General features: G+C 43.1%; 1 protein-coding gene across 3 annotated transcripts in view; it reads right to left on the reverse strand.

Annotated features, from left to right (window-relative positions):
- Positions 1-24,341, reverse strand: part of FOXP1 (forkhead box P1) — a 174,701-nt gene that overhangs the window by 69,600 nt on the left and 80,760 nt on the right. For all 3 annotated transcript variants that reach the window (XM_030307234.1, XM_030307233.1, XM_030307231.1), the window contains exons 5-6: positions 20,437-20,590; positions 14,629-14,833 (exon numbers count right to left, since the gene is read on the reverse strand). In XM_030307234.1, the coding sequence (XP_030163094.1) occupies positions 14,629-14,833; positions 20,437-20,590 (359 nt within the window). The remainder of the gene's footprint in view (positions 1-14,628; positions 14,834-20,436; positions 20,591-24,341) is intronic.

Genomic DNA, 24,341 nt, shown 5'->3' on the forward strand with positions numbered 1-24,341 from the left:
AAAAAGAGGAAATCCTACAAAAATATTCCAATATATGACATGCATGCACTCAACAGTGGCCCATAAAATATCACATGAAACCAGAATGTGTATTTTTTTTTTAATTTTTTTTTCAACGTTTTATTTATTTTTGAGACAGAGAGAGACAGAGCATGAACGGGGGAGGGGCAGAGAGAGAGGGAGACACAGAATCGGAAGCAGGCTCCAGGCTCCGAGCCATCAGCCCAGAGCCTGACGCGGGGCTCGAACTCCAGGACCGCGAGATCGTGACCTGGCTGAAGTCGGACGCTTAACCGACTGCGCCACCCAGGCGCCCCAGAATGTGTATTTTTTAAAAAACTGGCACATTTATTCTAATTTATATTAGTTAAAAATATATCTAGTATCTCCAACCTCTGATGTCATAGGTATCATTTCTTAGGATGAGGCTTATTGGACTTAAATTTAAAAAAATGACTTGACAGGAGGCTGGATGGTTCAGTCAGTTAAGCGTCTGACTCTTGATTTCAGCTCAGGTCACGATATCTCGGTTCGTGAGATCAAGCCCCGCATCAGGCTCCGTGCTGTCAGCTTGGAGCCTGCTTAGGATTCTCTCCCTCTCTATGTGTCCCTTCCCCAACGCCTGTGCACACTCTCTCTCAAAAAAAAATTATAATTTAAAAAATGACTTGATTTGAAGAGAATAATAGAAATGATCCGTAGATATGGCTAACCTCATGATAATGGGACACATACTCAGATGACTGAAGTTTCAGAAACCAAAAGTTTAAGACCTATTCTGCAAGGAGATTCAGTCTCTAGCTGGATTATCTTCCCGAGTTAACAATGAGTGGCAAGTCTCTGAAGACACACTTTTAATTAGAATTTTCAAGGGAGAAGAAGAGCCTCGGGGTCATCCTGAACTTACCGGACAAAACCCCCCAAGGGCCACCACAACGGAGTGCACTACATCCAATGCTCCTAGGACTTAAAGCTGTAAAACATGGGATCTAGGGGCATCTCACAGGCAGGCTGGAGATGGGACTAGTAACTGGCTTTGCTTACTTACTTTGACAGACGTATTTTTTATATTTTTATTTTTGGGCATTTGGTACCATATTCCTTGTGGTACTACGCTACTTTACTGACTTAGTTTACTCACTTTAAAAGTCAATGGTAAGATTTACCCAACCTGGGGCGGGATGCCATGATCATGAGATGGACACTTCTCTTCCTCCCCACCCACATCACCGATCTGCCCCGTCTCTCCCTTCAGCAACACTGGGCAGAACACGCCATCTTGATTCTCAGACGCCCGGAGTATGCGCCCCAGCAGGACAATGGAGCAGAGAATGAGAGCCTGAGTGTCACAAACAGCGAGCAGGAGATGACAAGAGCAGAGTGCGTACGTGTGCGTGGTGATGAATGGAGGAATAAAGAAAGGGGAGAAAAAAAGAAAGGGAAGGCAGGAGTCTACCTCTTGTTTTTTACACCACTAAGGGCCATCCTCAGTTTACGAGAGTTTACCACTGGCAGTCTTAACACTGGGATCTCACTAAGAAAACAGAATGCCTTCCAAAGAGTGGCTGTGAGCAACTGTGTCAATACAGACATAGGGACCACTAATCCAAAAATTATTAACACCATTAGGCAGGCATTCTCAGTATGTCAATGCGAGTGTGTTTGCACTGGTGACTCACAAGGTCTATGTGGAACGTGTCCATATGTTAGAGGTACCAACAGTTACCCAAGAAAACCAAAGAACATAAATAAAAGTTCAACACTAATTCTTCTTAGTCCTTCCTCCGGAACAGTCTATGGAAGCCAGCACAATTATACTCAAGACCCAGAAGAATCATGTAAGTAAAGTGTGAGGGCCAGATGAGTAAGCAGCAGACAAGGGCACAAGCAACGTACAGATACAAATTGGCTGAAAACCATTAGGCACTTGCATTTAGGTTTCCTTAGATCTATCCCCTACTTTATGTAATTACCATTATTTCTCTGTAGGACAAGGCGCTTCATTAACGTTTGCCGGATTAAACTCTTCCCTACCTTTATTTTGGCAGGTTTTAAGCAAACACTGATTTTGTGATAAACATCACGTTGGGTTCCTAGATCAGAGTCTCAAACTGGGATTCATAAGAAGACCCGGTGGGGAGCAGTAAGATAATATTATAGTTTCTGTATGCATGTGTTAAAGCAACAGTAGGACTTTTCTAAGAATATACATGTGTGTATATGGGTGCCCATTTCTCACCCTTAGCCTCTAATTTTTTATATTACAGGTACTATACTACACACGTGTGTAACAAATTAAAAACACAGTGTGGACGTATGTATGCTCAACACTTTAATTAACGATGGAGTGAATAATCAAATACATTTGGAGGTCACTGCCAGTTCTCTTCCTCTCTGAAAGAGCTGTACCCAATTTTCCATTTGGGGAGAAAGAAAATTGAACAGACGGATCGAACATAAAATGCTGTAATATTTGATGTGGGCCTTACAGTATCAGTAGGAGCTCAACTGCTACGAGAGAGAGAGAGCAGGCAGATGGCTGAGGCACAAAAATCATCTTTGGACATAAAAAAAAAAAAAAACAACCCAGAAAAACAAAACAAGAACGCTCACAAATGACTTAAAAGGCCAGCATGAGGAAATCTTAAGAGAATTTTTGTTCTGTAAAATAGTTTACACTGGGTTGTGGTGTTAAGAACTTGTCTCTCCGTCACTTCTGTCACTTTGAATAGTAGCAGGGGAAGAACGCCACGGCCTGTGGATGTGTGAGAGCAGCGGTTCTCAAAGTATGGCCCCTGGGAACTTGTCAGAGATGCACATTCTTAGGCCCTCCCCCAAATAACTGAATCAGAAGCACTGGGACTGAGGTTTGGCAGCCTGTAGGTCAGCCAGTCCTCCAAATGATTCTACTGCAAGTTCACTCAGGGTTGAGGAGCACTCTTAACAGAAACCCAGATTTTCTTCCCTGTTTGCATCCTCTGTAAGGATCCACAAGACTAACCAGGTTCTCGTACAATCTGTGGCCAAAGGGTAGCAAATATATAACTACACCTAACGGGTTCTTAATCTTTAACATTCTATTCATTCACCTTCTTCTGTGGATTTCATCTAGTCTCTCTGCAATGAAATTTCGCACCTCTTATACCAGGCTGGCTATGCTGGATGATCAGGAGGTTAGCGATCAACAAGAGAGACAGGGAACCTTCCTTCCTGGAGCTCACTGTCTTCAAAAATCTCACCTGCTACCTATGTGGGGGTGGGGGTGGAAATCCATCCAGTGTGATATTCCTCTAGTGCTCATTTAAAACAAATCCTACTTGGGGCGCCTGGGTGGCTCAGTCGGTTAAGCGTCCGACTTCAGCTCAGGTCTCGATCTCAGGTCCGGGAGTTCGAGCCCCGCGTCGGGCTCTGGGCTGATGGCTCAGAGCCTGGAGCCTGCTTCCGATTCTGTGTCTCCCTCTCTGCCCCTCCCCCGTTCATGCTCTGTCTCTCTCTGTCTCAAAAATAAATAACCGTTAAAAAAAAACACAAATCCTACAGTGTCACATTTTGTATATGTTCGTATCAATGCATTTTTTACACTGTGTTGCAAGTAACTCTCTCCCCGTATGTCTCTGTGATCAGGCTGTGAGCTGCTTCAGGGGAAGAACGAGGTGGTGGCCCTTTATTTAATTTCCTGAACCTATATGGTTAATATATAATAAATGCTCAATAGATGCGTTTCGAACGAACAGACCACTCTGACAATAATGAACAGTACTCAATATTTACTGAGCACCTACTATGTGTCACAGCCTGCTACATGCCCATTTCACAGATGGCAAACCGAGGCACACTGAGGTTAAGTCACTTCAGTGGGCAGCCTGTAGTGGAATGCAGGCAGTCCAGATTCAGAGTCCACACCTATAACTACTAAACAACACAGCCACCCCCACACTAAATGAGGTATGGGCCATGGTCCAGCCAAACATGTTCTTTCTGTCTCTGCCTCAAGGCCTCTGCTTCTGCTGTGTCCCAAGCCCTGAGGACTGTTCCGTCACTTCTCTCCATCTGTTCAAGGGTCACTTCCTCACAGAAGTTTGCGAGACCCAGTCCTCTCTCTTCCTTGCTTTATTTTTTTTTCAGAATTTATTTCTTTTTATTACGTAATTATTTGTTTGTTCTACTTCTGCTGTACTGTCAGCTCCATGAGGACAGACTTCGTCAAGCTCACAGCTGCATGCCCTACAGCCTAGGACACTTGGCAGGTGCTGAGGGTTTGGTAAGTTCTGCTGAATGAATGGATGCACGTCAGTACTGTCCAGCGACTTCTGACCCATCAGGAACCCCAGTTTTGTTGAACTCTGGACAACTTCCCATTTTCCTTGTTAAGTTTCTTTTTCTTTTTGCCTGTACAATCCCTCTAATTTATTCAAACACCACTGGATTATTCCAGCTCTTGGTGTCAAATTTTTTTTTCTAAATAAAGCAAACTGCCATTTATTTCTCACACTGATCTTTAACACGAGACTTCTTGTTCTTGTCATAAATATGACTCATGTGGAAAAAGGGAAGTTGAAGATAGGGGCTCATACGTACAAGAATGTTTCCATCAATATTTTAGATATAAAAGGTAGAGACATAGCCAGAGATGCCTGTCCAAATCTAAGGTCTATAGTAATACTTTCGGTGGAGTTTTAGCCTTTCTGATATATAACCTAAAATTCCACCAGATGACTCAATGGTCCCTCTTGAAAGCAAATACCATATCATTTACACAAACACTTCAGGTTTTTCTTTCCTTCTGTCATAATACACCTTCAAACTCAACATTCACAGCCAAGATGTGAAATACACACATAGGAAAAATCCTTCAAAAATGGACTTCAAAGTATAAAAAAAGAAGGAAGGAAGGAAAGAAGGAAGGGAGAGAGAGAGGAAGGGGAAAGGGAGAGGGAGGGAAGGAGGAAGGTAGGGAAGGAGGAAGGGAGGGAGGGAGGAGAAAAAGAAAGAAAGGAAGGAAGGAATGAAAGAGAGGTAAGAAGAGGTTAAGGAAAGGCAAGAAGAAACAAGAAAGAAGGCAGTGGAGGAGAGGGAGAGAGAGAAAGAGGGGCAAAGAAAAAAAGGCAGGAAAGAAAGAAGGAAAGAAAGGTAAGGAAAGGAATCAGAAAGAAAGAAAGAAAGAAAGAAAGAAAGAAGAAAAGAGAAGAAAAGAAAGAAAGAAAGAAAGAAAGATCAACCAACCAACCTGGCATTAGTCCGATTTCCTTGACTATAAAAGGAATGAAATTTGAAGGTCATAAAGTATGTCTGTTTGTTTAGGGAAGTCTTACAGGTAGTATAAATATCATCAGCTACAGTTGCTATGGGGTCTGTTTGTTTACCAAACAAGAATACAAATAGTTACACAAAAGGGGAACAGCATTTAGGTATATAAATGGGAAGGCTTTGCCTTCTGGTAAATTTCCCAAAGTGCCTCCTAAAGCGGTTCCTATTTTCACCTTCTTCACTGGGAAACCTCTGTTGCCTTGGTTCTCCCTTTTCAGTTCTAACACCTCCAGGGAATGTTTTATTCTCAGATTTCTGAGCCCAGTCATGATTTTCTTTTCCTTTTCCCCTTTTTCATTCTAAGATGGAAAAACCAAAACCACTAGCCCAAACTGTACCATGAAAACAGGCTTTGCAACTTACAATGCAAAAAACGAACAAAAGCCACAGAGTGTACAGAAGAATTCTAGTACAGGCAAGTATTCTTTAAATTGAGTTATCCATGAACAACCACCTAGAAAAATGTGTGTGTGTGTGTGTGTGTGTGTGTGTGTTTTCATGGACTTTCTGTAATCCAGGTATGTTTCATGCACCTGAATTATACCTGCTCAGTTAACCGTTTGTTTCATTTTGGAAAACGAAGGCGGGGGAGGTGTGGGGGACGGAAGAAGAGGAGAGGGAAGGAAACCAGCAAAGCTCTTCTGGAGTCCCTTAGTTGAGTGTGTGTGTGTGTGTGTGTGTGTGTGTGTGTGTGTGTGTGTAAGCATGTTATAGCTCAGATCTACCGTAAGACAAACTGTACCACAGAGGCTGCTGTGAGTGGAAGCCTTCTCTTCACACTACATTGACCACAGTACCCACCAGGCACAGCCCCGACGCCTTCCTGTGAATGGTACAGACTGCCATATGGACGAAGACACTGAACAAGCTGTACAACTCTTGGCGACATGTGCCCGGGGGATTGTCCCATATTAACACCACCTGGGCTGTGGCAATTGTGCTCTGTATGTGCAGAGGCACCGAGGAGCCCATCAGGATGTTATTTTTGAGTACAAACAAAAAGGAGAATTACAGTTAAGAGAATTCTCTGGCTAGCATATCTGTTGCTCAATTCCCGAAATAGTTTCCCAAAGGAACGGTTATCTTCTTTATTCACACAGGCAGAAATGACAAGCTGGAACACATATTAACAATTTCCCTTTGTGAGCTTCCACTATTGTTTTAATGAGGAGAATATACTTTATAATATAGTTAGGCCTTGACTGATTACAAAGGGGGGGGTGGAATAAAGAACCTCAGGACTGCTGTACATATGTAACACGCTCATTTGCATTACCCAAGCGAGCCGTCAGCACGGTGGTGGCTCCCTCGGAGACAGCTTCAGAGCCAGGCTACGGGGTGAAGCCAGTGCCAAACAGGCAGCTTTGGAAATCTCGAAAAAGAATGTGATTTTCATTTAAGCCTCCTGTGCAGGTCCCTCCTCATGTGGCCCCATTACTGGCTTAGAAACAAGAGAGTGCTACTCATCATTTAAGTGAGAAGAGAAGAACGCTAAGGACTTTCCCAAACCACATGGCTTTCTGTTAGACCCATGGCTTCCCTTTCCACTTCTGGATGGATCCCGTGTCCACCAAAGGAAATTGTTCTGTAATTTGAGTTCTCACGTGTGCATTTCAACAAGATACTCTTAAGGTACAAGGGAAAATGCTGTCAGGGTTCCCTCCAAATTGGTCTTCGCTGTTCTGCCATATGCTTTCCTTCACAGTCTTAGTGTAAGAGAAATGTTAAGAGAGCTAATGTGTGTTTGGGAGGGGCCTGTGCCCCTTCCACACAAGTGTAAACACCTGTAAAATGGGTGGGTGCCAGCAAAGGAATCTGGCAGAAAAAACCCTATTAGCAGGACCAACTGAACAGAAAAGAATATCTATCCTACAGGACGAGAGAAAACCGGGGGCTCAAATATAGTTTTGCGGGAGAAACTGGGCACATTAGACATGAAATAGCCCATGGGTAAGATGCATATTATATAACATCCCAAGAAAAAACATTAAAATCAACCCAATTTAAGAGAAACTTATCCAATGAATGTATCTCTCTAGAGCGATGATGTCATTTTATTGGAAAGCATGTATCGTTTAAACACAATAAATAGAAAAAGATTTATAGAGTCTAATGATGGTGTGTTATGGTAAAAGCCACTTTATTGAGATAAGATACAACAGCTGTTAGAGAATAATGGCTGAGTTTCTTTTTTTTTTTTAATCACCACACAAAGTGAACAGTCAAGAAAATCCATAAACCTATCCCTCATGGCATGCCAATACTGTAAAGATCATCTCCCTCCCCCCATCCTATGTATGAATGACAAGAGACGACACCCTGCCACCCTGCCGTGACGGAACCTTTCTTCCCTGCTTCTAAGACCCAGAAGCAACAGGGTTTAAGCATGAGACAAACGGACTGCAGCTCTTCTAAGCATGATGGTCACAAAACACCCAGCAGCACGTCTGTGGTACAAAATGTTGATTGGACCTGGCTGTTTCTTCCTGATATAAACACAAATGATTTTGCCCTACACAGTCTACTGCCCACACAGACAGACACGGGACAGATGTCGCTCCCGCCAGTCTGCTTTGGGGCTAAGAAGCACCTGTATTTCAGGCCTCGGCGACTGGCGACATGTACTTCTCACTCACGTCCCTCACGACACGCGACAGGCCATGCCCAACCTGCTCTTCACATTCTCTGCCGCGAGTCACCTGATCTGCCTCCCTGCAAAAAGACGACGAAAGGGAGGAGAGCTGCTCTCTGAGACCCTTTGGAGCTTCTCCCAAATTATGGCTGAACAGATACGTCTGGCCCCAGGCTCTCACCCCTCAAGGCTATGGCCTCATCCTGATCTCGGAGCTTTGCCCCATCGGGACCGTAACCCCGGAGTCTGGGATGAAGCCAAGGTGGTGCTGATCAACAGCCTACTTGAGAACGACTCCACTATGACAGTCATTGCAAGGACTTGAGGGTTGGAGAGACCCTCGTTCCAGTCCCTGCCTGGTACCCCAACTAACTGTGTTGCTGGTGCAAGCTACACGAGTGTTCTGAGCCCTCAAATGTCATCGTACAAAGAAGACAGGACCCCACAGAGTTACCGTCAGGATTAAACGGGAAGATCAGTATCGGGGCTTACGTGGAATCCTTGAAGCATGTGTCCAGCACTAACCAATAGTTCAGTAAACAGCAGCTGCGTTATCATCACCATTCCATACCAGCTAACGATTCCTTCTGGCAATTCTACCGCTAATGTGTAGGTTCACACAAGAATGGCAAATCACTAGCTTTGTGGACTGCATACGTCTGGGATGTTAATCCAATTTTAGGGGGGGAAACTCTGCCCTTTCCAACAGCGCCCAAACCCAGGTGAAGTGAACATGCCCACTGGCACTGCTGCTCAAATTTGAGCAAGCCCTGGGGATCCGGTTAAAGCAAAGACTCTGATTCAGTGGGTTTGGGGTGGGACCGAAGACCCTGAACTTCTAACATGCTCCTCCCAGGTAATGCCAAAGTTGCTGGCCGGCGGCCACTGAGTAGCAAGAACATAGGTTATGTGTGACCAATACCAATTCCTGACCCCATCGCAGACGGGTATAATCCAATTCTTCAGGAGAGAGGCCTAGGAAGCTGTGTATTTTTGAAAATACCTGTGAAAATATCATCAGGACATCTGAGAAACACTTTGCTTAGAGCTAAAATCAGGAGTTTGCAAATTATTTTCTGTAAATGGTCAGACGGTAAACATTTTAGTCACTATGGGCCATGTTTCTGCTGCAACTGCTCCCACCAGCCGCTGTAGCCATGAAGGCAGCCACAGACAATGTGTCAATGAATTATCATTGCTGTGTTCCAACAAAACTTTATTTTGCAAAATGAGCACCGGGCCAGATGTGGCTGGAAGGCCATAAGTGGCTGACTTCTATTACAGATCAGCTGCCCCAGCACATGATGGCAGAAAGGAGCAGTAATGATTTTGAAGACAATCGGGGATGGTCTGACGGGAGAATGCTCTCCGGAATGCTCTAACGGAAAATAAAGATTTGGGGTAGTTCGTTGGTTCAAATGCCTCAAATCAAAAGAAACCGAGAAGAAATCATCTGGTTTTCAAAAAGAAAACAACAACAGTTGAAATGAGGAAGAGCTGTTCAGAGTAATGTGACCTAGAGCTGACTGCTTACATTTCTGGCTCAATAGTCCGGCAACATGAGTATGAAAACATGTAACAGATAAAGGCGTGTATAAGTGGAACAGTTCTACAAACAAACTTCTAGAATTTTAGCAAGTAAACCAAGACACCAATACCAATTCATCAACAGAGAATTTAGTTCCAAAAAAAAAAAAAAAAAATAGAAAGAAAGAAAAATGAAATGCCAGGCCTGTCCACATTTGAATTCCTTGCCTTTTGAAAAGAGTGGGGCGGGAAACACAAATGTTATTGTTCGTGTAGTCAAACACATGGCAGTATGTCAAGAGGCCACAAATCAGAAACAGAGACTGTGTCTGAAAGTGCACTAGCCAAGCAAAAACCTTTAGGGGTTATTTGAAGGCAGCTGCCCACTGTGGAGTGTGGAAAAGTGGGAAACGCAAGCAACTGGAATACAAGGGGCTGTGTCAACACACGAGGAGAAGGAAGGAGGAACACGGGGACTGGGCAGAGGGCAGGTTAGGGAAGGGGCCCAACTTGGGCCACCTGATCCTGAGCACAACGGGACAGCCGCAGAGAGAGAAGAGACTGCACAACCATGGTCTTGCCAAAGTTGAAAGAAACCTTTTCCGCCAGGTGCTTAAGGAAGCCTCGACGCTAACATCTAGAGCAGCTGTGACTCTCAGCGATGCTCAAGTTAGCTAGCGGTGGCTGAACTCAAAGCAAAAAGCTGGGAAGGGTCAGAAAATTGGAATATTTCTAATGCAGACTGCAGAGGACAAGGGAAATCGGATAAAGAACGTATGAGGTGTTCGATTCGGAAACGCGAGATTCACGAGGCCAGGAGCAAAGGCGGGACAGTTTCAGAGGGAGGGAGGCTTGCTTGGCGTTTGTGTGCAAATCCAGCATGGGGTTCCTTTTTGCTACCTCTGTGCTGTTTCACGTTGTGAGTGGTTTATATTTTACAAATCCTACCCGCCCCCTGCCTTTAGGAAAGGCCCAGTAAATACCAGTACTGCCTTAAAAGAGCAAACTCTGCTATTTTCCTATAAAATGTGCTGATAGGCACACAGTAGGTGAAGTCAGCATACGTTTTGTTGGCTTTAAATTAAATTTAAACTTTATTTTAGGAGCGTCATTCTTATCGTAATTAAATATTCATTTCTGGGCTGAATGAAAACCTTAAGTGCTGTTTAGTAAGAGACGGGCTTGAATTTGGATCTTGGATAGGCCACGAACCAGTTCTGTGACTCTTTGTCAGTTATTTAATCTCCATGATTCAATTTCCTTGTCTGTGAAATGGGTCTAATACTCCCGACTGCTTCCCAGCAGTCTCGAGGATAAAATGAGACATCACTCCAAACACAAGAGTTTAGCCAGTGCTCGGGACAGAGAAAGAACTGATTAAATGTGAGTTCACTTTCCTTTCCCTAGTGCACCATAATATAATGTGATATTTAGAATTTTAATTCAGGCAATTACTTAAGTAGTAATTGCTATTTGTATTTACATAGCTGCTTTGATCCAAGAAGCTCAAAGGGCTTTACTAAATTTAGCATTTTAATAAATGTTTCATTTGCATTCCGTTGGTTTTGTTTACCCACACCAAAACTTGGAATTTCCTAAAGACAGTCAGGCAAGTTAAGGAAACAACATCACAGCTTCATGCTCACAGGTATCCCAGGTCTGAGTTTCATCTCTTGGTCTAAGACGTCACGGCTCCCTGGTCCGCGGGAATAAAATGGCAGTGAGAGAGGCGAACGTGCCTGCTTCCTCTTCAGCTACCTCTAGCTCCTGCACGCTGAACTTCACCTTCGCCACGCTTCTCCCAGGCGCTGGCAACCGAGGTATGTTTATTGCACCAATGAGTGTATATATAATCAGCACAATAAACATTATTAAATCGCAGGGAGAAAATCAAAGCACGAAGCACGGCGCCAGTACTGAATTCTAATGATGCTGAATGTCCGTGATTGCGCAGGGACAGGATCTTAACAAGCCTTGATTTGAGCGTTGGCATCCGCCTCACAAATCACATGGGCCGCTCCTCTCGTAATAGTGCTGAATATTGATAAATGTCTCTACCCTGCGCAACAGGGAAGTGGGTTTCTATTGGCAATCTTTCCCAAAGTGTGTTTTTTCCCTTCTCTGCACTCAAGGGTTTACCCTGAATGATTTAATTATAATTTTCCTTGTGTAAGACAAATTAAAGAGGAGAGTAGGAGTGTCGTGCCAAGCACATTATTTATCTCCTTAACAGATTGCAGCTCACCAGACCCCAGAGCTGCTGCTACAGCGGCTGCTCACAGGAGCCCGCAAAACGCATGGGGGCAAGAGCGGGGGGGGGGGGGGGGGGGGGGGCGAGGCGGTTTCCAAATGACACAGAAATATGTGACCTCGGTGAGACTGTCAGACAGGTGACTACTTCAAAAAACAAAAACCCCTAGGATGCTGCCTTTTTCCAACCCATTTTCACACAGGGCATTCCTGAATCCTTGCAGGAGGAATTCCTAAGCTGTTCACCTGAGATGGGAGTTTGAAGGGCTAGATTATTATTCAGTGCGACAGAGGCTTCTGCTTGTTCAGACACTGCTCCAGGAGGACAGAGAGGGGGAAAGGATACCACGCCGAAGTCAACGGAGAGCCCACAAAGTTACGTGTTTCACACATGCACTGCCAAGGAAGGGGTGACAATTCTCCAAGGGACCCCTGCGAGAAACCTCTGGGCAGCGCACAGGTGAAAACGTATTTTTATAGTGATGGCTTTTTTTTTTTTTTTTTTTTTTACCATTTTCCACTGAACAGGATACCACATTCCTGATTTAAAAAACAATCGTAAGGTAAAACCAGATAAAACCTCATTAAAAGCACCTGTACGTACACAAAGCTGGCTAACTAATAATTGAATTTTTAATGATCGATTCTGCAAGTCTGTAACTTTTGAATTATCTCTAACCTAAGGTACCCATTTGTCTTGTTCACTACATTCGGCTAAGATAGGGTCTCTAGAATTTTCTTTTATTTCAGCCACAACTAGGAACCTACCCTATGATATAAACTGAGAGATCAGATGTTAAGGAGTGGCATATAATGTCCTAGTTGTCTCCTCTTTACATGTATAACTGGGAAATTCAGCCTGATTTTACAGCCAGATTAAGGCTCAGGAGAACCCAAGTTCTTTCCCGATCCATATTCTAATTTTGGCCAGGTAGCATAATGAAGATTAAGCCTAACCGTTGTGCAGCCAAGGAAGGACCATAAAAAACGAAATATTCCAACAAACTTACTCTCCTGGAATTAGACTGCCCATCAGATCCATTTACTTTCAAATACACCTTAAGATGTTTGAAAAGGGCTATTCTTCTCCCACCTGCCTCATTGCTAATCTATCACCTGACTGCAGATACAGAACCTTTCAGAATGAAACTGAGCACAGTGCATCTAAACAAGAAGAGTTTTCTGTGTCACAGGAAATCCGTGCAGGCTCCACATGGCCGACAAGATTGCAACAAATACCTTAAGTGCATCAGTCGGCATTTTTTTAGTGGATGGCCCGTCCTGCCTACGGATGAAGATGTAATTCGATCACTCTGCAGTAAATGGGCATCATCAGCCTTACATACCAAAAGCAAGTACAGCAGGGGACGACAGCCTGGAACCTTTCTTTGAAAGCTATTTAATGTTGAGGGTTTTTTTGTTTGTTTTTTAACTACAAAGACACCGTAAGAGATAATAAAGCAAGAGCTAAGACTGGCCTCCGGACATACAAATCTATCCTCACTGGAAACAACAGAAGCCACATGTGGCCCAATGGCTCCACACAGATTCTTACAGTCCACCATTCCATCCTTCAAATTGTCCCAAACAGTCATTTAAAACACCTTTTCCTTCCCCTACGTCTGCCACAGAAACTCCCAAGTGATCTTAAAGGGATCGTAGCAAGTTTCGGTTAAAACAGATTATCTCCATCTCTCAGACCCTCTCACGTTTTTAAGCTTGAACGTGACACACGCACACACAGGCACAAATATTCACATAGCAGTTTCTGTGATTACTGATCTCAAAATGGATAAAATGTTGCTGGTAGAGAGATACAAATCTAATTAAACCCGTGGGCTTCTTAATGCTCAATATTTCACGAAATATATGAAATTATATTTGTAATTGCTCAAGTGAAAAATATAATTAAAAAAACTTTCACTGAGTCATTTTTATTAAAAAAAAACAAAATACAGAATTTGTTTTTACTGCTGGAAGTGACATTTACTATCACACATTACTTTGAAAGTCTCTTTTCTTCTGTGTGGAGAAGCTGGGCATACGAAATAGATGGGAAACGGTTTAAAAATAGTACACTGAAAATAAATCTTTTTAATTTTAGGAGCATTATATATATTCCACTTCTGAAAAGCATTCAACAGTAGTATTAATGCTTTTGGGTGCTGAGATCCAGTAGCATGAATTAACAGCTTCATTTTCTTAGACCTCTTCTGCTCCCATGATGTATTCTGGCTATCTCAAACAAACGTGGCGTCGGCTAACATTCGAGTGAAGCTGAGGGCAATTGTAAAATATAAAGTCTTCACTTCCTAACGGGAATAGAGCAACTGAGACAGCACTGCAGTCCTCTTTGGAAGGGAAGACTTTATTCTTTTTTTTAATTTGTGTGGATATACACGAATTGTGTGTGCATATACACAGACCCCTTCCAGCTCTCCATCCTTCAAACCTTCGCTGAGTATTCACCATGAAAAAGGCCTTCAAGAAGGGCAGTACAGAGCGACTAAATGCTACCTTTTCTTGACCTGTGACTCACAATTGCTAGTACCAGACTCTGCTACTCCCTTAGAAGGTGTTTCGAGCCCAGGAGTTCAGCTTGAGTGGGGTGAGCCCTTGGCCCAAAGAATAAGCCTGGACCCTTGAAATCCAACCTATGCAGGGAAAAACTAACCCTGCCTGGGTTCTTAAGCTTAAGGGTAGACCTATATAAGCGCTAATTCCATGTTGAAAAGGTGAAAATAATTAGATGCTTCACACCCAAACCATATTGAACACATTCTTAAAGTAATTATAGGCACATTCAAGTCACATGGATCCAATTAGGGATCACTGAGATATGGCTGAACAAGGCCACCCACCCCGCTCGTGGCAGAGACCGTTCTGGACACAGCTCAGCGGCTCATTCCTACCTTTCCCTTTTGGGGGTGTGGACTGAGAGCTGTCCGTTGGTAGAGGCATGTGGGTTCATTATTAAGGAGGTCTTGGAAGGTGCAGAGGAGGAGACACATGTCGTGGTCAGATCCAAACTGCTGTGATTGCTGCCTGCGGTTTCTTCTGCACTATGAGCACTTGTCACTTCTTTCCAGAGCTGCTGCAGTTCAGTTGGAATCATGCCTGAAACAAACAAATTGGATAATTAAATCAATTAACAGCTAATTCCGTCCTCTTCAAACAGTAATTAAATCAAAGAGTCAGTAAACAAAGCCTAGTGTTAGGGTTTTTTTTTTTTTTTCTTTCTTTCTTTCTTTCTTTTTTTTTTTTTTTTTTTTTTGGTGCGTGCGTTTTCCCCCCCTCCCAAGTAAGGCAAGTACGGTCAGCAACAACCGTGTCCCCCCACTGAACAGCCGAGGTGAAGTGCCCTCGTCACACATAGAAGACCTCTGTGGAAAGGATTCCAAACACAGTTACTTTGCAGAGACGGTATGCTTCCATCCAAACTGTTGTTTCTAGATTTTTGAAAAGGAGATAGATGTTGTATTTTTAGACACAAAGAAGGGGCTCAAAATAAATTCGTTCAACTCTACTATGATGACAACAGGAACCACAAAATGAATAATTTTTGTGCTTAAGTCTTAAATGATGACAAATAGCTTTGTTATTAAATATAGTTTTTATTAATCACTTTTAGACATAAATTATGAATTCATATCGTCTTCCTGAAATGCTTTTCAACTTTTAACATTCAAATTGATTATACTATGATTATTTCATTAACACACCTATCTTCCTCATTAATTTTGGTTTCTAGTACCACATGCTTAATTGATGGATGTGTCTACTGAAAAACTGTGTAACTTTTTTTTTTTAACAAGTAACACTATTATTACTGTCATTTCTTAGATCAATGCTAATGAACCATTGCAGAATAAAATGCAAACATAAAATAAACTTGGAGTAATAAAGTTCTCTCGTGTCCTAAGGGGGTCAAAATGGACCTGGGTCTTGAGGAGTAAGTGTCAACCTCTATCTTCCCCAAGAGGAGACAGAATCAGTACGTCAATCTCGCTATCATGGCCTCATCATTTTTATTTAGAGGCATGCCTCTACAGCCCATGATTTCCAAATCCCACCTCAATGCATATGCTAGCGCATACAGGCAGAGAAGAAAAAGATTCTACATGGTAGCTCACGACACCAACAAACAAAAAAACAGCAGTTCCTTCTAAAGGACAGCGAAAGGAAATCGTAAACCCTGTACAGCATAAGGCAATTCCACATTAGAACTGGATGTCTGGACTGCAGTTCATTGTTTCAATCAACTGTAACACAGCTATCCTAGAAAGCCTGCCATTTTCTGACTATATAGAAGCACCCGAAACAGGCGTGTTTCTTACCAAACCTAAGGTATTGAATTAAAAAAGAAGGCTGTGTGCATTATATTCATTTGAAACACATAATAAAAAATGCCAAGGTCTAAATTTAATTTATTTTTGTCATTTAGAATACAATGGATAGATAATCATCTCAACGTGATCAGCCAAACATCTTTACTTTGCTAAACTGTTAAAGATTTTAATTATGCTAGCATTGGAGAGCACTGGTCTAATGAGGCAATGGACTCCAGAGAATCCGAGTGGTTAAGAACTGTGAAATGAGTCTGATAGGATTTTTTATATTCACCGTGGATCGTTTGCATATCAAAGAGGAGTAAATTATTGCACAGCAGACCAATAACCTTCCCCGCCTTTCTGAGAGGAGCGTTAACAAAACAGTTGGTCTCTCCTAACGGTTCTCCACGAAAATGTTCAAATGCTCAGTATTTGCAATTAATATATATTATAAAAGGAGGCTTCCAATGATACATTAAGTGGTCAGATATTCTTAGAACGCATCCTCGACAGCCAACTCGGTTTTCTTCTCCCTTCATAAAAATCAAATGCCAATTATATTTTGATGGATTTTGTCCCAAATGAGCATTTAGTTATTAGGCATATTCAATTATTACTTGTCCCCTGAAATTAAGCCTCGGAGGCAAATTAAACAAAGGGAAAGGTCACTACACAATCCCGCGTCCGGTTCTGCTGCATCTGGGCTATTATTTTCAAACACCTTCCGAAGTGACATGTGGGATGTGTTTGTAGCTAACAGGCCTGCCACTGACGTCCGCACACCAACAATTACCTGTGAATATGGCTGACCCTCCGACCACTGTTTACTCAATGGAAACAAGAGTGAATGGGCTTGTCTGTGGATGATAGCATATTGATAGAAAGCCACACAAGTCAACACCTATTTTTATTTTCCGGGGAGTAAATACACATGAAAAGAACAAGCCGCCTATTTTTCAACTCAAACTAATTGATTTCTGGGTCAGCTGCATGGGAGGTGAAAAAAATGGAAGAACACGGTTTCGAACAACTGCGTTAACACTTTCCCTCCAAGAAAAGCGGAACTTTGAAGTTCTTTGAACAGCAAGCTGTTTATCCAGCCAATAAAGACAAAGGCAAATGTCTTGTTACACTTGTTACACCTAAGAGTACATTAATGTTATTCCACCTTCCTTTTATTCCAGTGGGCTGGCAAATGCGTTTCATCACTCACAGGGGGAAATGGTAAATAAAACAGCAACTCACTGACAACAGGCATACTTCGGGGTCAAATTGACTGTGATAATTACGTTTAAGAACATCCTCATCTGATCTACAGAGAGGCAGTCAAATCACTCTCCTCCATCAATGCTACACCTTGTTCGTGAGGTTAAACTGTTACTTCAGTGCGTACTATCTACAGGAGGATGCTGCTATTTGACAGCTGGGATCTCATGATAGAATTAAGACAGATAAAAGGCAAGCTAGTCACTCATCAGACTAAACGGTTATCAATTTTCCAAAAAGCATCATACATATTTCCAATGTGGTAGAAAGGAATAACGGTACCACGTTAAATTCATTATAGGTATATATACCAACCATGTAATCTACAGTTCCCATTTTAAAAATTCAAAGGTGGGAATAATAATGAAAATATACTTCTATACGGAATTACTGATTTTGGGGTGGGGGGGTGGGTTCAGATGCTTCAAGAAATCGGAGCGAGAAAAGCCCATGTGCTCATTATATAAACCGGAGAAGACTCTAGAGTACTCTTAAAACAACAAAAACGTCCTTCATTTCATAACATAATGCCTTCAGGCAAAAAAAAAGGCCTTTGAAATATTACTGTCTATTCATACTTTCATATTATACATGTTTAAGGTGACTTAGCCAAGGCCATGAGCAGGTATGTAAAAGAACCTTGGTGACTGCATCACAAAGTGGCCACTACTGGCATTTGTAACACATAACCTCTGTGCCTTACTACATTTCTTTTTCCAGGACAACCGACCCCTTCATTATAAAAGAAAATGCAGACACAGGCTTAAAAAATGTATGTTGTGGGGACAGTTGACAGATTACTGCTCGTGGAACTCAATTTTACAACCCCAGGTATCACTGGCTCAAAGACAAACAGAGTTGATCAACCTTTTTTTGTCCTTGTACATCCATACCCAGGTGACCATGTTCAAGCAAGCAGAAAGTTGATTTAAACCTCATAATGACATCAGTTTTAAGCCATCATGTCTCTGATAAAAAAAATTGTGTTGTAGTCCAACATGACTGAATTCTCAAGCCACTTTGGGCGACGGGGTAGGAGAGACAAAACAGGCTCCGGATTCCACAAAAGATGGCAATGACAATGGTAGCTCTCACTTCACTGCCAGAACAGGACTCTAGAAATACTGGATTCACATTTACGTATCTGGGCACACATAAGGGCACCCCTTAGATTTTAATACGCTTCTTCCTAATGGTGCAGGGGCTAATAGTTCTAGCAGATTGCTAAGCATATCAATCAATGCCATGACTAGTGAATTACCTACTGGTGTCTCTGATATGTTACTGCAGAGATTACACTTCATGCATCACCACATTCATTTCTTTCACATTACACATGAGCTTGTCTTGTCACTGCCCAATTGCCCTCTTTTGGACAGCTTAACTGATGTACTATAACAATGAACCTTAGTGAGCAAACTTAATAGTATAGGAGCGGTGGGAAAAGATGAGAGGTTGAAGCCTGAGTCCAGTGGGTGTGTCAGAACAGCCTGCAATGTTTCCAACTATAAACCCGAAGGTGTAATTAATGCACGTTGTAACATTTTGCAAGCACAAAAATGCATTAGGCGATGTGTCCTTTCCTCGCCCCTTGTATTGCTCGGTTACCAAATCTTCTATTTTGACAGCCGCTGGAGATGCTGATCATGTACCCAGTAGTTGGGCAGTAATGGCAAAAAGGGGAGGAGGGCCAAGAGGGACACCAGAGGGAAAAGCCCAGTTTCAGCACTGAAAACATAAACAAAAACAAAAAACCCCGGAAGGAATAGAAGTTGGGTGTGGCTGACTCGAGAAAGATTCAAATGTAGACATGCCTCACTGGCTTCACATGACATCTAAAGTTACTGAACAAATGAGCAGGTCTTAATCACCATGAAGGGTGAAGGAGGTTCCCCATTTTCAACCCTCTTCAGAAGGTAAATGAATCTAAGACCTTGACCAAATTAGCTACTAGTCTTTAAGGCTCAAACACGTACATCCAAGCCTTTAGAATTACAAAGCCTGGGGGCCCTGTGCAACTGAAACGTGCACAAAACGGGGGATTGGTATTTCAAAACATGGCAGGATACTTTCTTTCCTTCCATACTTTTCCTTCTTTCTGCCTCTGAATAATCCACTTGCATTCACATTACGCACGTCCATGAGTTGCTTAAACCATGACGATGTCCTAAAATGGCTAGAATCCTCATCTGTTTCTGATGTTCAACACCCCACTGTAATAACACGTCAATGGCTTTTCAAAAGAATTTTGAAAACCCATCAAATCTTGTTCATTTCAAGGAACTCTAGTTTTCGAAGAGAAGAGCTAGATATGCTAGCTGTTCTGATGAGCGTAGAACTGAACTTGCTCAAAAACCAACAGACGTGGGGCGCCTCCGTGGCTCAGTGAAGCGTCCGACCTTGGCTCTCAGGTCGTGATCTCATGGTCTGTGAGTTCGAGTTCACGTGGGGCTCTCCCCTCTCAGCACGGAGCCTGCTTCCTAGCCTCTGTCTCCCTCTCTCTCTGCCTCTCCCTTGCTTGCACACATTCTCTCTGTCTCTCTCTCTCTCACTCTCTCTCTCTCTCAAAAATAAATAAACAAAAAACCAAGAGACGAAAGCAAATAAGCAATGAAAAAAGAAAACCCAACCAAAGAGATGCATCTGGATCGCTGATCGAAAAATAAACCTGGATTTATCCCTAGCAATTAAAAAGTGGCATTTAAGGAAGCACTGCTAAGCTTTCAAACAGAACAAGTTACAGGACATAAAATACACCTCAACGTGGCTAACAAGAGCCTTCAAGAAAATTCATTCGTGATTCCAAGCCGACAACGCTGGACCTGATTAAAATGCTACGTCAAGGTGGCGCCGCTTTCTTGTACTCCAAGAAGGCGCCACAGTGGGATTCCTCTGCTACCGCTCAGCATCAGACCACCCCAGGTCTTCAAGCTGCCACCAACAAGCCCTTCATCCTGGTGACCTCGCGCAGCCTTTTCTCTGAAGTCAGCACACGCTTGCTGCAGGTGGACCGTCTCCCTACCGATGAGCTAGCCGGACTGTCCCAACGGACGGCCCCACCTCTGCCCCACGGTCTTCGCGGGGCCGCGCCGCCAGGCTCACGGCCGGCTCACGGAGGCTTACCTTGCGCGAGGGGCTGCAGGGGAAGGGCGGGCTGCCCGGGCTGAATTGTGAGAAGGCCTTGGCGCTGCAGAGACAGGAGGTGCTGCTGCTGTAACTGCTGCATCTGTAGAAGCTGCTGCTGAAAAGCCAACTGCTGGGTAGCCACCTGCTGCTGCTGTAAGAGACCAGGAAGGAAAAGATGAGACGGCCGCTTCCCGGGGAAGTTTCCAAGTGTGGGTGTCTCGCAACACGCTGCCACGGCCAAAGACCGAGGCTTACTGGGGGCTGGCGGAGGGCTCAGCGTCCAGGCTGGTGCAAAAAGGACAGCACCCGGGGCGCCTGGGTGGCTCGGTCAGTTAAACATCCGACTTCGGCTCAGGTCATGACCTCACGGCTCATGAGTTCGAGCCCCGCGTCGGGCTCTGTGCTGACAGCTCAGAGCCTGGAGCCTGTTTCGGATTCTGTGTCTCCTTCTCTCTCTCTGCCCCTCCCCCGCTCATGCTCTGTCTCAAAAATAAATGACGATAAACATTAAAAAATTCAAAACAAAACAAAACAAAGGACAGCACCCATGACGTTTGAGGAGAATGGGGAGGGTGGGGGAGATGCTGGAGGCATTCCCTTTCTGTTGCCTGGGGCCCAGAAATATACTCTGCTGGTCCAGTCAGCTTTTCAAAAGCTACAGTTAGAAAGTCCTGAGTTTTTAGAGTCGAGATGTGAACTTCCAGACTCTCCAATGTTCAATCACTCGCACTACAGAGAAGGAATGCACCATTCCAGTCTGCAGGGATTTGAACCCTGAACCTTGGGGGGGTATGGAATAACAAGCTGGTTTCCTCTTGCCTGCACCGGCAGCTTTTAACTACTCTGTTTATCACTCCTGACATAAATAAATGAGAAAAACTCAGACCTTTGAAGAAGAAAAACTTCATCTAATATTGTTAATTAGCCATGACAAACGATGAAATAACATTGTAAATCTTTCATAGAAACAGCCACTAGATTTTAATTACACACATTCATAATTTAGCAAACAACATCGTACTCCACTGTGAGTGTTTAATATGAAGGACACTTTAAGCTTCAGATGCCTTCACTTGGCTTGAGTTTCAGAAACCCCCAGGTCAGCTCCCCTGTCCTGCTTCACCCGCCCCGCTTTGTTCTTGAAAAGAAGGGGCTTTACGGTATGATAAATATCTTTCTGTTGATTGGACAATGACAGGAGGAAAACTTTTGTTGTGTAAAACATCAATACATCATTCCTGTGTTTAGCAGGCCTCGCTCCAGCCAAAAAAAATTAATGTAGATTTCCTCAGTAATTATCTGAGTGATAGAAAGATAATACAGTGCAGTAGTACAATAAATAGAAGGAAATTATCTAATATCCTTAATCTACTAGGAATCAAATCGAGGTGGAGGTCTTAGCCACATTATGGCTAACAATTATGAAAGCAGCCTTAACCCTTCCCAAACTGTGGCCCAAGAAAAAGGTTCTTAGAGAAAAGAACAAGATCCGTTTTCCTTCCTAATTCTGAGTATCATTCAGAACATCAGGGAGACTTTCGCAACTAGGAGGGACTACACAACCCTTGCAGAGGTTCTAATAACTATACTTTACAAACAACTGCATTCACTTAACCTAACACATGACCTTGATCTGATACATCCATAAAATGCTATGTGCATCAAGACCTTCTGATGCAAAAGTTCAAAGGAAGAGAAAAATGGTGGTTTCCTTTCGGTCTCCATGCAGTTTATTTTGCAGTAAAAACCGTCATTCTCATATTAGCAACCAATTTCAGACTTACTACCGTGCCACTGAGAAAGTTAATTGAGTTTCACTCCAAAAAACAAATTCTATACCACTAACAACAAAAATTTAAATACATTTAAATGAAAAGCCAGTGTTTTCATTTTATGAACAGCATGCATAAAATGATCCAATTGTTTTCACCCCTTCCCAAGTTATCACATTAATGTAAAACCCAATGATAGTTATATTCGTGTCAAAATGATTTTTTCACTTCTTCAACAGATATTAATTCATGACACTTAAAAAAAAAAGGAGGAGGAGGAAGGAAGAGAAAAAAACAACATGGATACACAATAAAAGATCGAGGAACCAGCTCTTCTTGAAGTCAAAAATAATGGAGAGGGGGTGCTGGAGTTTGGGGAGAGTGTTTCCTGTCTTACTGTAAATGAAATGTTTAAAAATTCCGTATTTATATAAAATGACTGATGGCTTTTCTGTTGTCTCTGTGGCCATCCCTAGGAAAAGCTCATGAAAGCTGTCCACGTTTGAAAAGCCAGGATATAAAAGTATACAAGGCCCATTGTCCAAAGAAAGAATTTAAAAGCAACACTGGTTGCCAAACTGTGCTCCCCACCCAGTTACCAAACACAGGATACGAGCCAGTTTGTTTACTTCTCACAATTGAATGCACACAAAAAAGGTCTCCACGCAGTCCCCTGGACAGGTCAGTAGTCAGTGTTAAAATGCTAAAATGCCCTGATAAACCTTGCATTTCAGATCCCCTCCCTAGAGCTGCAGTCAAAGGTCTGTTTTCCTTTCTTCGGCTCCTCCCTGCTGCCTAACATAAACTGTCATAACTGCCCGGACAAACGGCCCTTTTAAAACAATCAACCGAGCCTACCTCACCCGCACAGGATGGGATCTTTTTTTTTTTTTTTTTTTTTTGGTAGCCTGACTTAAAATTAATTCTGCCTTCAATTTTCCATACCCGTTCCGTCAAATATGAACGGGCAGTCACTTAAGAAGCTGTATGGGGCTAGAGAAGGTCGTCTCCTAAGAAGGTCTTAGGTCTAACTCCATGGGGAGCCTAACTTTCTCGAGGAAACATCTCGAGGCAACTTTAGAAAAAAGTTGAGGAAAGATACATTGTTCTGGCTCGGGATCAAGTGTCTTACTGCAGAGGTCATCGAAAAGGGGAAAAGGGTGGCGGCGGCGGGGGCTGACGATTCAAAATTATGAGCCACTAATGACTGGGGATTCAGTAAATTAATATACTTGTTCCATCTGTCAACATCCAAGCTCAAACCTTGTTAAAATCATAACCACCAGTCCACATCCTGAAATTGCTACCATGTGACTCCATTTGACTGTAGCACAAAAGGACCACCACCTGGATCGGCATTTCAGGAGACTGCCCCCTTACCTCGGGAAAATAAGGGTCTCTTCATCGTGGTTACAAAAGCTGTCGGCCAACTCCAGGGGCACCACCAACACACACAGGGGGATCCAAGGAGACCCGCCCGCTGGTCTGCCTACCCCTCAGGATGTGAAGACGACCCATGTCTTGTACCATGTTCGCCTTGGGAGCGGATGACAAAAATGGGACCACAGCAAAGCTCCTGTCCTACAGATGCTGAAAAGGCTACTACAAGGTCTCACCTCCTCCTTGTTCTGGTCCAGAGTTCTCCCTTCTCTCCCGGGCTCCCTTTCCAGACTTGGACACCACCATCCTAATTGTGTGCCGAGACGCCCCCCCTTGCTGACAGCAGCAATTTGGGCGAGTTAACTTTTATCCTTCCTTCTGCTGTGTAACTTTCGCCTTCACATTTCTTTATCTGCCCTCTGAGCTCATCTGAACTTTCATGTTCTCTCAGCGTGCAGACGTGCATTCCAAACTATGTCTAACAGACCAAATAAGAGGTTAATAAGAAGTGGCAACAGAAAGAAAAAACACAATCCCTGGTAACTGATAAGAATGACAGTGGCAGCCCTTTTTTGTTTGTCTTCAAATATAGAGTTAAAGATCTTTAAAAAACTAAATTTTGATGCCTTTGAAAAGAAAGAAGCACAAAATAACAACAGGGGGTTATTGCCTGCGAGCCACAGGGGAGAAACTCCATAATTCTTATTCTCCCTTTTGAAGGCTGTTAGAAATCGGATTCAAAAAAGCAAC

The sequence above is a fragment of the Lynx canadensis genome, chromosome A2, assembly GCF_007474595.2.
Source record: "Lynx canadensis isolate LIC74 chromosome A2, mLynCan4.pri.v2, whole genome shotgun sequence".
Taxonomy (NCBI): Eukaryota; Metazoa; Chordata; class Mammalia; order Carnivora; family Felidae; genus Lynx; species Lynx canadensis.